The sequence below is a fragment of the Mesoplodon densirostris genome, chromosome 18, assembly GCF_025265405.1.
Source record: "Mesoplodon densirostris isolate mMesDen1 chromosome 18, mMesDen1 primary haplotype, whole genome shotgun sequence".
NCBI lineage: Eukaryota > Metazoa > Chordata > Mammalia > Artiodactyla > Ziphiidae > Mesoplodon > Mesoplodon densirostris.
The window spans coordinates 27,294,871-27,309,036 of record NC_082678.1 but is presented as its reverse complement, the minus strand read 5'-3'; the positions used below and the strand labels follow the sequence as shown (position 1 = coordinate 27,309,036).

The following is a 14,166-nucleotide window of genomic DNA, read 5'->3' as shown; positions in this document are numbered from 1 at the left end:
TTAAGAAAAGAAGGGAAAAATCATATAATCACTGCAATAGATGCAGGAAAAGAATGAAAACATCTAACATACATTCCTGATTAAAGAAAAACAAACAGCCCTCAGTAGACTAGGAATGGAAGGAGACTTCCTCAACTTGATAAATGACTTCTACAAAAAACCTAACATCATACTTAATGGTGAAGGACAAAGTACTTTCTCACCAGGATCAGGAACAAGGCAAGGATATCTGCTCTCATTGCTTCTATGTGACATGGCACTGAAGGTTCTAGCCAGTGCAATAGGGCAACAAAAGGAAAAGACACATTCAGAATGGAAAGGAAGAAGTAAAACTATCTTTATTTGCAGATAACATGATTATGTAGAAAACCTGATAGAAGCTACGAAAATGCTACTGGAACTAATAAATGAGTTTATCAAGTTTGCAGGGTACAAGATCAACATACAAAAAGATGAATTTGTCTCAACAAACAATCAGAGATCAAAGTTTTAAAATGCTACTTATAAAAGAATCCAACATATAAAATACTTAGAATAAATCTGACAAAAGACTTGCACACTGAAAACTGTAAAATGTTGCCGGGGGAAATTAAGAAAGACCTAAATAAATGGAGAGATATAAAGTATTCATGGATCAGAAGATTCAATATTGTTGAGACATCAATTCTCCCCAAATCGATTTATACATCAAAACCCCAGTAGGCTTTTCTATAGACATTGACAAGCCAATTCTAAAATTCATATGGAAATAAAATTTAGAATAACTAAAACAACTTTGCGAAAGAACAAAGTTGAAGAACTAACAGTAACTGATTTCAAGGATTATGAAGCTACACCTTCAAGACATTGTGATAGTAGTGTAAAGATAGACAAAAAGACCAAAGGAACAGAATACAAAGTTCTGAAGTAGAGAGATGTGGAGAACTGACTTTCAGGTTCAAAGGCATTTCAGTGGAGAAATGATAGTCTTTTCAACAAATGACGCTGGAACAACTGAATATCCAGGTGCAAAAAGAAAAAAAAAAAAATGAACTTGATCTAAACCATATACAGAAGTGAACTCAAATTGGTTCAAAGATCTAAATGTAAAACATAAAACTATAAAACGTCTAGAACAAAACAGGTGAAAAATTTTATGACCTTGAGTTTGGCAAGATTTCTTAGATACAACACCAAAAGCATAATGCATAAAAGAAAAAAATAGATAAATTAGACACCATCGAAATTAAGAATTTCTGCCCTGCAAAAGACACTCCTGAGTGAACGAAAAGATGAGTCACAGAATGGGAGAAAATACCTAGCAACTTACCTATTGGATAAAGGACTAATTTCCAGAATATAGAAAGAACTCTCAAAACTCCAGAAAAATATAGCTAAAAGATTCAAAGATATACAGATGGAAAATAAGCATATGAAAAGATGTTTGACATGATTAATCATTAGGGATGCTACAGTGAGATACAACTACACACCTATTAAACTACCTAAAATTAAAAATACTGAGCATAGCAAATGTTGGCCACAACGTAAAGAAAATGCAGCTCTCGTACACTGCTGGTAGAGATGTAAAATGATCAAACCACTATGGAAAATAGGTATTTTTTAAAAACTTAAACATACACTTACCAATGATGCAGCCATTCTACAGGCAGGCATTTACCCAGGAGAAATGGAAGTAGACATCCATACAAGACTTGTACACAAATATTCATAGCAACTTTATCTGTAATAGACAAAGACTCAAACAACTCAAATGTCCATCAATGGTCAATACATAAATGGTGGTACATCCATATAAAGGAATGCTATTCAGCAATAAACAGAAATGAATTACTGATATATACAACAATATGGATGAAGATTAAAATAATCATGCTGGGTTAGAAGCCAGTTAGAAAAAAGTATACACTGTATGATTCCATTTACATAAAATTCTAGAAAATGCAAACAGAAAGCAGATCAATGGTTGCATGGCGATTGGGAAGTGCAAGGAACGATGGGAAGGAAGAATTACAAAGAGACATTAAGAAACTTTCTGAGGTGATGGACATTTTGAGTTTCGTGATGTCTTCATGGTGTGTATGTATGTGTGTGTGTGAACACAGATTATTGCATGTCAATTATACCTCAAAAAGCTGTTAAAAGAAATGATATTAGATAAGAGAGACAATTGGGGAAATTTGAATAGCAACACTTTATTAGGTAATATGATTGTGTAGGAATTTAATTTCTTCAATACTGTGTATTAACAGTATCGTGGTTACACAGGGAAATAGTTTTTAATATCCAGAGAGGAGGGCATCTAGCTGACAAGAGAGGGATCGCAATTGTGGCAGATGGTGTGGGACACTGAGGAAGATGAGGCTAGAGCAGTGACCAATGCGTGACGGCACAGTGAAGACAGTCATTTGTCAGGTGACCTGACAAAGACGGTTGGAAGAGACTGCTAAATGCAGGGCCGTTTCCGCATACTAATCTCACGCAATCCCCTCAACTAGCCTTGGCGTAACAGAAAGTTTCTATTAGCTTGCCATATTGGAGGGGGGATGGCACAATTTAAGGTGCAGTAGGTTGTGTAATAAACTGTCACCATAGGGTCCTACAGAAATAGTTTTTTAAACCGCAAAAAAATAAAACTTGACCCTTCCCTCACAACGTATATGAAAATTAACTTAAAATGAATCATAGACCTAAATGTAGCTATACAACGTCTGGAAGAAAACGTAGGAGAAAATCTTTGTGATTTGGGGTTAGACAGTGGGGTCTCAGAGAAAGATTTCTTAGATTAAGACACAAAAAAGCAGAAAGCATTTAAGAAAAATTGCTAAGGGACTTCCCTGGTGGTGAAGACTCCGAGTTCCCAATGCTGGGGGCCCGGGTTCGATCCCTGGTCAGGGATCTAGGTCCCACATGCATGCCTCAACTATGAGTTCGCATGCCAGATCTAAGAAGCCCATGAGCCGCAACTAAGGGGCCCATCTGCTGCAACTAAGACCCAGCACAACCAAATAAATTAATTAAATAAATATGAAAAATTAAGAAAAATTGCTAAATTAGAGTTCATCAAAAATTTAACACTTCTAGCTTTCAGAGACACTTTAATATAATGAAGATAAGTCACAATCTGGGAGAAGATATTTACTAAACACATATCTGAGAGCAAGGACTTTTTCCGTTGCTTTTTATATAAAGCACTCTTAATTCTCAATATAAATATCCAATTAAAAAATGGATTTGAACAGACACTTCATTTAAAAGGATATTTGCACATGAATAGACACTCAACATCATCAGCTATTACAGAAATGCAAAATGTGGCAAAACCCACGAGATTCATCTACACACCTACTAGAAAGGCGAAAATGTTTTTAAAAAACACATATAAGGATCAGGTGAAGATGTAGAGCATCTGCAACTCTCATAGACTGCTTGTGGGAAAGCAACATGGCACAGGCACTTTAGAAAACGGTTCAGCAGTTTCTTAAAAAGTTCAATAGGCACTTAGCATATGATGAAGCAATCCCACCCTGAGGTATTTTACCCCAAATAAATGAAAACATATGCTCACACAAGACATATATTCACACACACACGTGAGTGTTTTCAGAGGCTTTGTTCATAATAGCCAAAAAACAAGAAGAAACTCAAATGTGCATCGAACGATGAATGCGTAAACAAACTGTGTATCCACACAACTAGAATACTGCTCAGCGCTCAAAAGGAATGAGCTACTGACAGGTGCAACAAACCAGATGAATCTCCAAAGAGACTGGCTAAGTGAAAGAAGCCAAAAACAAAAAGCTACATACCACATGATTTCATTTATCAAATATTCTGGAAAAGGCAACATTATACGGACAAAAATCAGATTGGTGGTTGCCAGGGGCTGGTAGTGACAGGAGGATGCATTGACTACAGAGGGACATGGGGGGTCTTTTGGGAGTGCAGAAGTTTTCTTTACCTCAAATGTGGTGGTGGCTACAGAACTATACGTTTGTCAAAACACATCACACTGTATATTTAAAAAGAGTGAATTTTGTTAAACGAAAATTATACATAAATAAACCTGACTTAAGAAGATAATCAAACAAACCTAAAAGTACAATTGAGTGAAAATCAATGTAAGAAAAATCAACTTACAGTGTTTCCAATTCAAGGGTCATCATGAGGATGCTTTCCATTGCGGTAAGTGACACTTGTGCTGTTCCCATGTCTCTGAAGGAGAAGCCCAAACATGCATGATATAAAACCCAAAGACAAAATTTCTAAACTGAAGAAGATACTTAACATGTGATTACTTCCACTTTGGCTTCTTACTTGCCATAGATGATAATTCCAAAGAGCTCTTTTGGAAGAAATTTAAATTTGCATCATCAAATTAATGACCTTGGTGCTGAACAGTACAATCATTTTCTATGATCCTCACTTCTCATTTTCAATTGCATCTACCTCTTTTGATCACTCTTTTTTTAAAAAAAATAATGTACCCCTTATTCCTTTCTGCTTTCTTGGATAAATACTATTCCTATATGCATCTTCATGTTCCATATCTATATGTGTTCTTCAACACTGTTCTCATCCTCTGCTGGCTCTCTTACCCATATATATTCTTTCTTAATCCTTTTCTTTGCCAATAACTCTTATTTTCAATAACCCAGTTAAAATCTAAATTATGACTGTTTAGCCAAAGTACTCAAGTTTTGACGAAAGTAAAAAGGAGCAGAAATTATCTCATGAGCCATGAAACTCTTACAATACTTACAAAGAGTTTAATGCTGGCACTTTAAAAAGACCAGAATCTTCAACTGTTGGCAAAGGATTACGATTGAGAATTCTGAAAAATGGAATGGAATTAAAATTATCTGCATTTTCAATTACTTCCATGAAAGTTTATATTCATTTTTTTTGGTATGGAACTTGAAGGTTAAAAAAATTATTTTCTGTCTTTACCTATAAATCACCGTTAGAATCTGTAAAACACTCTTTCACTGGGAACTACCCAGGTCTCTAGATGACAAAGTGGAGAAGAGAAACAAACAAACAAACAATAAAATAGAAAAAAAGTGGCTAGCAAAGAAAAAATATGCCAAAGTACTTTTCACGTTAAAAACCCTCGAAGTGACTATGCTGGTAGGAAGCCCTTGCTCTGTAAAAAAAAAGTACTATTTCTAGTGTCCTCCATAATTCAAGGTGTTTTTCTTTCATCTCTACAAAGTTTGAAAAATTTCATGATTTAAACTACCCAGCTAAAGAGAAAAATAAGGCTAATTCCTTGGTTCTGGAGCCAAAGAAGAGAGAAATCCAAGAGGAACTGGTGAAAGCCATACTCCCATCACATCGTCCCGTGTGTATTCTTGTGCCATAGCTTTTGTTACTGTGTATGTAATCAACTGTTTATTTGTCACTCTCCTAGATTGTCAGCAACTTGAGAGCAGGGACCACACTTTATTGTCATTATTATTCCTGTGCCTGACATAGTGCCTAGTATTTACTAGGCATTTAATAAATGTTTGCTGAATAAATAAATAACATTTTGTTTATATATCAATAAAATAAACAAATTAATTTTGGGGAACAAAATTTTATTCCAAAATGTTGGAATAGATTTTCTTCATAGTTCTTTCTTTCTTCCTTTTTTTTCCCCTTAGTTCTTTAAAACAAATAAGGGGGAAAAAAAAAACAGAAAAGAAACAGGAAGAAAGAAGAGAATAGCTGACTTAAGGTTAACTCTACTCAAGAATTATTAGTGTACTTTTGCAGAATATTATAAAGATAATTATCAAAACTAATATCTTTTGGGTTGCCATGCATATGTGATCAGCATTTAACATTTCATCCTCACAGTAACCTTATGTGATATATATATTACACAGTTGTACAAATGAGGAAACTGAGGCACAGAGAAGTTACATAACTTGTCTTAAGTCATCAAGCTCGTAAGAAGCAGAGCTGGAATTTGAACTCAGTTCTGACTCTAAAGCCTGTGTTTAACCTGAATGAAAAAAAAAGGGTTGTTTTTTTTTGAAACATCTGTTACTTTAACCTTAATTTTGACAGCACTAAATATAGAAATACCTTTTCAAACTTCATCTACCCATCTGGGAAAGCCTCTATGAGAATTATATTTTCTCTTTTTATTTATTTATTTATTTATTTCTCTTTTTATTTATTTTTTCCTTAATCATCTCTTGTGATAAATATTTAATTAGCCTATGGCCATTGAGACTTCATAGATTTTTTTTTAAAAGTTGCAGGAAAATCAGTAAAAATGATGGAGGAAGGACATCTGAAAATTCATCCCTGCATAGAAGCAACAATAACAACAACAACAAAACTGGCAAAAATGGTCAGAATCAACTTCTTCTGAACTCTGGACATTTAACCAACATGCTGGCAGTAAATGGGAGAGCAATTTATTCAAGGAAAACAAATTAATTTCTGTAAGAACAATGAGATCTGTGTTGCTTTAACTTGCCCTCGACCTTTGGTCTCCATGCCAGTGGTAGCCTTGAAAAACAGCCCACATCCCTGGTACCAGAACGAGCAGCATGGACTGAGAGGTCCTTCAAAGCCTCATTCCCAAAGAACTGTCATTGTTTTACATGTCTGGTGGTCCCCTGGAAGACCTCACTTGAAAGGCTTGCCTTTGACCTGACTGAGGGCTGTCTAGTGAGAAAAGCCTCTGCTCAGGTGGCATTTCTGGAAAACATTTTCAAGCAAATATTTTAACATGGCGGTGGCATGAGGCAATGGATAACAGTTTGGGGCAAAAAACAACCCAACCGCAAAGCTTTAAAAGAAAAGCTGAGGAATGAGATGTGCACAGACACTTTGAAATATTCCAATGTATTCCTGGGAAACTGGAAGACCACAAGACATATTCCTGGGCATCTAGGAGAATAACTGTTAGCATTAATAAATGAGTTCAGCAAGGTTGTAGGATATAAGATCAATATCATTTCTACACACCAGCAATGAGTAATCGAAAAATGGAATTTAGAAAACAATTCCATGTGGAACAGCATCAAAACAAATATAATACTTAGGGGAAAATTTTACCAAGTAAGTGCAAGATTCACACTGAAAAGTACAAAACTGTTGAAAGAAATTGAAGAAGATCTAAATAAGTATAAAGACCTGCTGGATTCATGGACTGGAGGATAATCTTATTAAAATTTCACTACTTCCCAAATCGACCTATGGTTCCATTGCAATTCCTATCAAAATCCCAGCTGACTTCTTTCCAGAAATTGCCAAGCTGTTTCTAAAATTCCTATGGCAATTCGAGGAAACAGAATAACCAAAACAATGTCGGTAAAGAACAAAGTGGGAGGACTCACACATCCTGGTTTCAAAACTCAGTTCAAAGCTACTGCAATCACAGTGTGGTACTGGAATAAGAACAGACATGTAAATCAATGGAACAGAATTGACAATATAGCAATAAACCCTCATATTTATAGTCTATTGATTTTCAACAAGGGTGCCAAAACAATTCAACGTGGAAAGAACAGTCTTTTCAAATGATGCTGGGACAACTGTACATCCACACACAAAATAATGAAGCTTCACACCGTATATGAAAATTAACTCCAAATGGATCAAATATCCAAATGTAAGAGCTAAGACTATAAAACTCTTAGAAGAAAACACAGGAGTAAATCTTTATGACCTTGCTTTAGACAACAGTTTCTTAGATATGATACCAGAAGCACAAACAACCAAAGGAAAAATAGATGAATTGGATTTTATAAAAACTAAAAAGTTTGTGCTTCAAAGGACACTATCAAGAAAGTGAATAAACATATAGAATGGGAGAAAATACTACAGGTGGGAAGAATAAGATGCAGTGGGGAGAAGAAAAGTGTAGTAGTTGCTAGGTGTGACAATCTCAAAATTTTGAACTATTACAAATAAAACAGCCACCCTGAATCACCCCAAAGGGCAGACCCAAGTTATTTTTGCTTTTAGTGTTTATGCCTTTCTAAATCTGAGAAGCTGCCAGGATTCTAGTACATAGCAAAAAGTGAGGACAACACCCTCAAGTGTGTAAGCTTTTGTGTGTACATGGCTATGTAAAGGAAACCAATGCTAGCTGACTGGGGGAGCATTAGGGCGGCTCTGTGACCGCAGCTCAATTTGCCTTCATAGTGTGGACACACCTCCCACACTGATATTCTCAACAATGGGGTAAATAATTCAATAGGGATAAGGCTTTGATTTTCCTCTTATTCTCTCTTCGTGCTTATGTTCTTGGTACGATATTGATGTACCACGGACAAGCCAGCATGTGAATGTGCTCTGTCTGCTTAAGTTATATAGCCTTTCTACATTGTAGAGTCCTTCAGTTTCTAAAATCATGGAGCTTGTATTGTTAGATCCAATGAAGTGACTAAAAGAATTTTTAAAAATAAGCCATCAGTCTGGACCTGCATAGGTGAATGAAGGAGAAACACTTTACAGTCAGAGAAAAAAAGCATACTTAACATTTAGGATTATCAACCACTGCCGGTTTTCCATAGTATATTTCATTCCTGATTTTATCTGAAAGAGATATGATGACTACCACCATTCAAAAAGTGGTACTTTATTAATAAGCTCCTGGCTCATCTTTGAGGTAGATTTCGGATTTAAAATAGACTACCACACTGCTAACCACTTCACCTGATATTTCTCAATAACATAGAGGCTTCATTCAAGAAACCTACTGACTTATAATTACCTGACACCCGGTGATGAATCAAGGATTTGTGGGGCCTGAACCTCATCTACTTTGGGAAATCCTAGCTAATAAAAACAGGCAAAGTTATAAATAGAAAAATCGCTAGGACCCCTCTCAAGACCTTGGAAGGGACCTATGCAAGTGAGGAGCCCTGAAGCCTAAGGTTCATTGAATTCAGGATAAATCCACCTCAGCTGGGGCCCTTTTCCAAACTTATTTAATGCAAGCAACTTATAAACACCCCAGTAATATGTCATTATAGGTAGTAAAATGATTTAACTCGAGGGTGGCATCTTCCCTTGGTGGCTTGCCTTTGGTAAGAGATGCAATAAAGTTTGTATCTCACCATGGCAAATGTTTCCTAAAGCAACTTAGCTTTGTCTATTAGAAACACTTAGTCCAAAACAAAGACTTACTATACTGTGACCGTCTTTTGAAAGTAACTGTGAATGAGTCTTCGGAGTACAGTACTAATTTATTTACAACACCAGATAGTTCTGATTCTTTCACTACCTTTTTCTGTCATTTAAGAGGAGCACAAATTCCAAAGGAACAACTTGGTGCCTCTTCCATTACAAATCTTTTCTAACCTACCACCCGTTTTCTACTTCATCACCCCCCTCCCTCACCTTGTTACCCTGCTGCATAGATGCTAGAATGGCTCTCATATATGTTTTCCCATCAACATCCATATTTCTCCTTCCAGTATGAAAGCTTCTTGGGGACAAAGTCCCTGCCCTATGCGTCTTTGTATCCCCAGCACTTAGTAGAGTGTTCACAGACAGTGGGCAAGGCACTCAGTGAATGTTTTGGAATGAATTCATTAATTTTTAAACTGTGATTTATTTATTTATTTCCACAATGTATTGTCCTGTGTTGCCTACATAACTATAGTGAAACTCTGATTCTTATAAGGAACTCTTGGTGTTCTGGGATGTTTAGGAAAGGTGGTGAGTTTCAGACGTTGTACTGACGCTACTAAAACCTCCTGGTGAAGGGACCTCATGAGCCTGCTCTCCGGTGTGCTAACAGAAGAAAAACCGACCCTCGGTGCTCTCTCCCCAAGGTAGGCGTCAGCAAACTAACAAGGGAAAGGAAGGAGGCCGCTAAAGATAGGCATCTGCAGGAATTGTTAACCCAGCTCCAGACACAGCCTCAACACCTTCATTAACCCAAAATGTGGGAACTGTGTGAAACTGGATTTCTGAACCACAAGACAGGTAAGAGAGTCTTTTCCAAAGCCAGGTGTACAAGAGCTCTTTCCCTTGAGTCTAAAATCGCCTTCGGGCCATTGAACGTACCCACTATCATTTCCTTGTGCCATGAGAAATCAGAGAAGTTTTGAGCTGAAGGGGTGGAAAACCCACACTTCTTATTGAAGAGTAGTCAGCAAAGAAAACATATTGAATTAGGCCACAGCAAAGTCTTTTCTTTATATTTTTCACACTACAGCTGAACACAAACAACGTCTTTTTCCATACCTCAAAGGTTCCTATTGGCCACCGATAATTCACTTCAGCAATATATGCTTTTTTGAAAAATAATGTTCTGGGTGGCTGGGGAGAGCCCTGTGGTGGGTGTTCAGGAATTCTTTCTGCTTTACCATTTAAAAGAGCTAATGATGGTTGGGGAAGCACCCACACCCACTGAACCACACCCTGCTCAACTTAGTTCTCTGCAGCTCTGTGTTGCATACATTTTAAGCAGTTAGGAACTTTGCACATGAAAAGGAATCAAAGTGAAATTCAAAAGTGGAAGTTCCTGGACCATTCTCATATTGGAGAGGCATCCGTGGGATTCCATGACAATGCTAATCTGAGTGTTTTTGTTTGGTGCCTTTAATTGACCATGCCAAAGATCAGTACTATGGAAAGCAGAGCCTTTCATATATATGAGTTAAACAAGTCTCTTGGCCTCTTTGTACCTTAGTTTCCTCATTTGAAAAAACAAAAATAAATGGCTCTCAAGACATACTTTCCAGAATTCATACTGGGCTTACTTACACCCAGCTAACCAATAACTGCATGATTGTTTTTACACACAGTTGTTTACATGTATTCATCTTCTATTTCACTTACAACTTGTGTAAAAACTGCATTCCATGCCAGGCCCGAAACGTTCCAAAGCTCAGTTCTGTGAGTAAATTGCAACCAAGATTTCTACAAAAAAAGACACGAGCAAAAGAATTAGAAAAACAGATATTCTTTCAGAACATTTATCCATTGGCAATAATTCTCATTTATATATGATGAAACGTAACATCACTACTCCCTCCATACACTAAAGAAATCTCACTGTGGGAGATATTATGATTTATACTTTCATGATTATATATGTGGTGCATTAGATACAAAATACTAAATGCTCATTAAATACTTGTGTTAAGTGATCTTTATTTCTCTAGCTAGGCAGCACTATTGACAGTTTGGGCTGGATAATTCTTTGCTGTGGGAGGCTCCCCTGTACACTGTTGGATGTTTAGTAGCATCTCTGGTCTCTGTCCACTAGATGCCAGTAGCGTATACAGTTCTGACAAGCAAAACTGTCGCCAGACACTACCAAGTGTCACCTGTGTGCAAACTCACCCTGGTTGAGAACCACTGCTCTTGATCCTGGGGGATGTTGGATGCTCAGCATGATCCTGCTCTGTGCTGGAACTGTCACCTCGGGATACAATGGAGACTGAGCTACAACTTCCTTAAGGAGCTCTGGAGGCTGAGGTGGGGTCTTCTGCTGGACTGGAGAAGGTTCAACCTCTTTAGTGACCTGTGGATTTATGGGAAGTGCCAGAGCCAGAGATTTAACAGTGACCTTGTACAAGTGTGACTGCTGAGCTTCATTGACCCCATGATGAACACATGGACAAACTACAACCTCCTTAAGTGTCTCCAAAGGCCGGGCGAGGGCCTCCTGAGGACTTGAAGTTTCTAGTTCCTCAGGGGCCTCTGAAGGCTGAGATGGAGCCTCCTGCGGAAGTGGAGGTGGTTCTACCTCCTCAGTGGGCTCTGCATGCTGAGCCTGGGCCTCTGCCTGGGGTGAAAAAGATTCAACGTCCTCAGGGGTCTGTGGATGCTGAGCAGGGGCCTCTTGATGAGGTAAAGATTCAGCCTCCTCAGTGAGCTCCGGATGACGAGTTGGGGCCTCCTGCTGGGATGCAGAAATATCTCATCCTCAGCAGAAGACTCCCTGTCGTGTAGCTTTTGGGTCATGTGTTCCTTGCGTGTGGCGCTGAGAGGCCTATACATACCCCTAAGCCAAAGTGGCCGCCTTCTCCCGAAAAAGCCCTCCTAGAACACAGAAAGGGAAATATTAATTCTGCATCTCCCCTGCTTTCTCTGGCCACAGTACTTTATCCTCCTCACATCTAGCTGACTCTCACTTTCCCCTGAGCTTCTCTTACGCAGCAGAAATCCAAAAAAGCCCCTTGGAGGAAAACACACACTGTTAGTGTTGCATGTCACTTTTCATCTCTCTCACAATGTGTTATCTCTGCTTTCACTAGGACTAAATGGGGACCTCAGTCCATAATCACAATGAGCAAAATCACCACAGACCCGGGATCATGAAAATCATTGCATGCATGCTGGCCTTCCAGAAGTTCTCTGTGTCTGTCCAAAATGGACCCCAAGTGTCTCTGGAGAGATATTTGTATGTGGCTTAGCATGGAGCATAGGCAGGATTTTCAGCCCCGTTCACCTTTCTTTGCCCTTGGCCAACTGCCCTCGTGCAGTGAAAACACTTGCACAACGGCACTGGGCAGAAACTCGTTACTCCCTTAGACGCGCTTCACACCAGTCCGCTTCGGACTTAGTCGCACATGCAGCATTTGCTGCGGGTGTGGGTGTGGGGAGAAGGTGATTTTATTTTCCTGGCTGCTCTATCCTATACGTTGAATCACACCAAGTAAACACCTGAACCCAACGAGCAAAGTCATCTATAGCTCTCTGACTTTCACTCTGCAGGCTGTCACTCAGGTGTCAGTGAATTGTGGAATCCGTTTAAAGGCCACGACCAGCAGGGAAGCACAAAATACTCTTTTTGAATACAAATAGAAGAGAAAAAAATCACAGTGCACAATAAGTTTGTTTCAGAAACTACTTATGTCCATATAGTATGTGTCTACTCAACTGTGACCTAAAACGTAGCTCACAGCCCAAGCACAGTGTGTGATCAGTGGAGAAGTCCTCAGTGGAAAGGGACCATCTTCTTCTTGGTAATCACCAGCAGTATGACCATGGGGCAAGATAGTTTCCCTTTCTCTTTCTCCAGTTCCTTATTACAAAAGGAAGAGACAAACTACTGTCTAAAGTTTCTCCCGGTTAAAATTCTATGAGGTTTGGATAAAGGGAATAGAGAGTAGGGGCCTGAAAAACAGTAGGATGAGAAGGGAAGTTTTCTTGCCACTTTCCAGAAGGGACTCATATGTTCTACCTTTCGTCAGCTTTGAGTGAGGCCAGCCCCTAAATCCACAACCATGTGGCCCTCCCTACCCCAGAGCCTCCTAGAAGGCCTCTGGCCTGGCCTGATGCCTGGGAGCCAGGCATCCGCCCAGCAGGAACAGGTACAACCAAAACCTCTCCCCGTCCACCCTCTTTCCTTAAAGGACTAGTGAGAGCAGATGAATGTGTGCCAGTCCTCTTCTAACTCAGCTTGGGCTGCGGAGCTAATTCTGCTGAGAAATAAACTAGGGTAAACCATTAGGGTAATCAAGCGTTCTTCCTGCCTTTGCTGAGGAAACTGAAATAGATGAGTTCTAAGTTCTCCTCTAGTTGTAAATTTCTGCTTTCAAAGACCAATATTTACCTTCTGCTTCTTTTTCTATCTTCCTCTTTTGAAATTCTAGGAGAAGAAATCTGCTTTGAAAGAAAACAGGATCATGATTATCCATTACAACTATTTCCAAATCCTTATTCATTCCTTTTGACTTTAAATCTTATCTATCCAGTAAGATGATAACTCTTTCAAGGAAAGGAATTCTACCCTGTTTAAGAATCCTTTGACTCTTCCACAGTACCTAACTTAGGGTCTTGCATGCAGCTGGCGATATATTTTATTGACTGTTTTAGATAACGTTCAACAGATAATTCCTAATAAAAACTCTCAGAAGTAGGAAAAGAAAATAAAAGTATCTGGCAGAAACCTAAGCATTGTTCTAAAGTCAAGAACAAGAGTAGGATGCCCAATCATTACTGCTACTATTGAGCACTGTGGAGGAGGTCTTAATCAGTACGAAAAGAAAAACGAAGTATTGGAAAGAAGAGACAAACATATCTGCATATGAAACAAGGGACCCAAAAAGACCAAAAGAATCAACTGAAATTTTATTGGAAGTAACATGAGTAAGATGGCTCCATACAAAATCAAGAGATCAACATATTAGTCTCAATAGCTTTCCCATATAACACAACTAACTAAAAAACAGAAGGAACCTCCCGTTTACTATA

The 14,166-nt window shown here is 38.4% G+C and overlaps 1 protein-coding gene across 1 annotated transcript in view; it reads right to left on the bottom strand.

Annotated features, from left to right (window-relative positions):
* The window catches only part of LOC132479145 (uncharacterized), a 302,289-nt gene that overhangs the window by 152,714 nt on the left and 135,409 nt on the right, over window positions 1–14,166 (bottom strand). Inside the window, 7 exon segments of the mRNA XM_060082726.1 lie at window positions 4,141–4,215; window positions 4,763–4,834; window positions 10,801–10,881; window positions 11,292–11,488; window positions 11,597–11,752; window positions 11,871–12,009; window positions 13,526–13,575. Of these exon segments, the coding sequence (XP_059938709.1) occupies window positions 4,141–4,215; window positions 4,763–4,834; window positions 10,801–10,881; window positions 11,292–11,488; window positions 11,597–11,752; window positions 11,871–12,009; window positions 13,526–13,575 (770 nt within the window).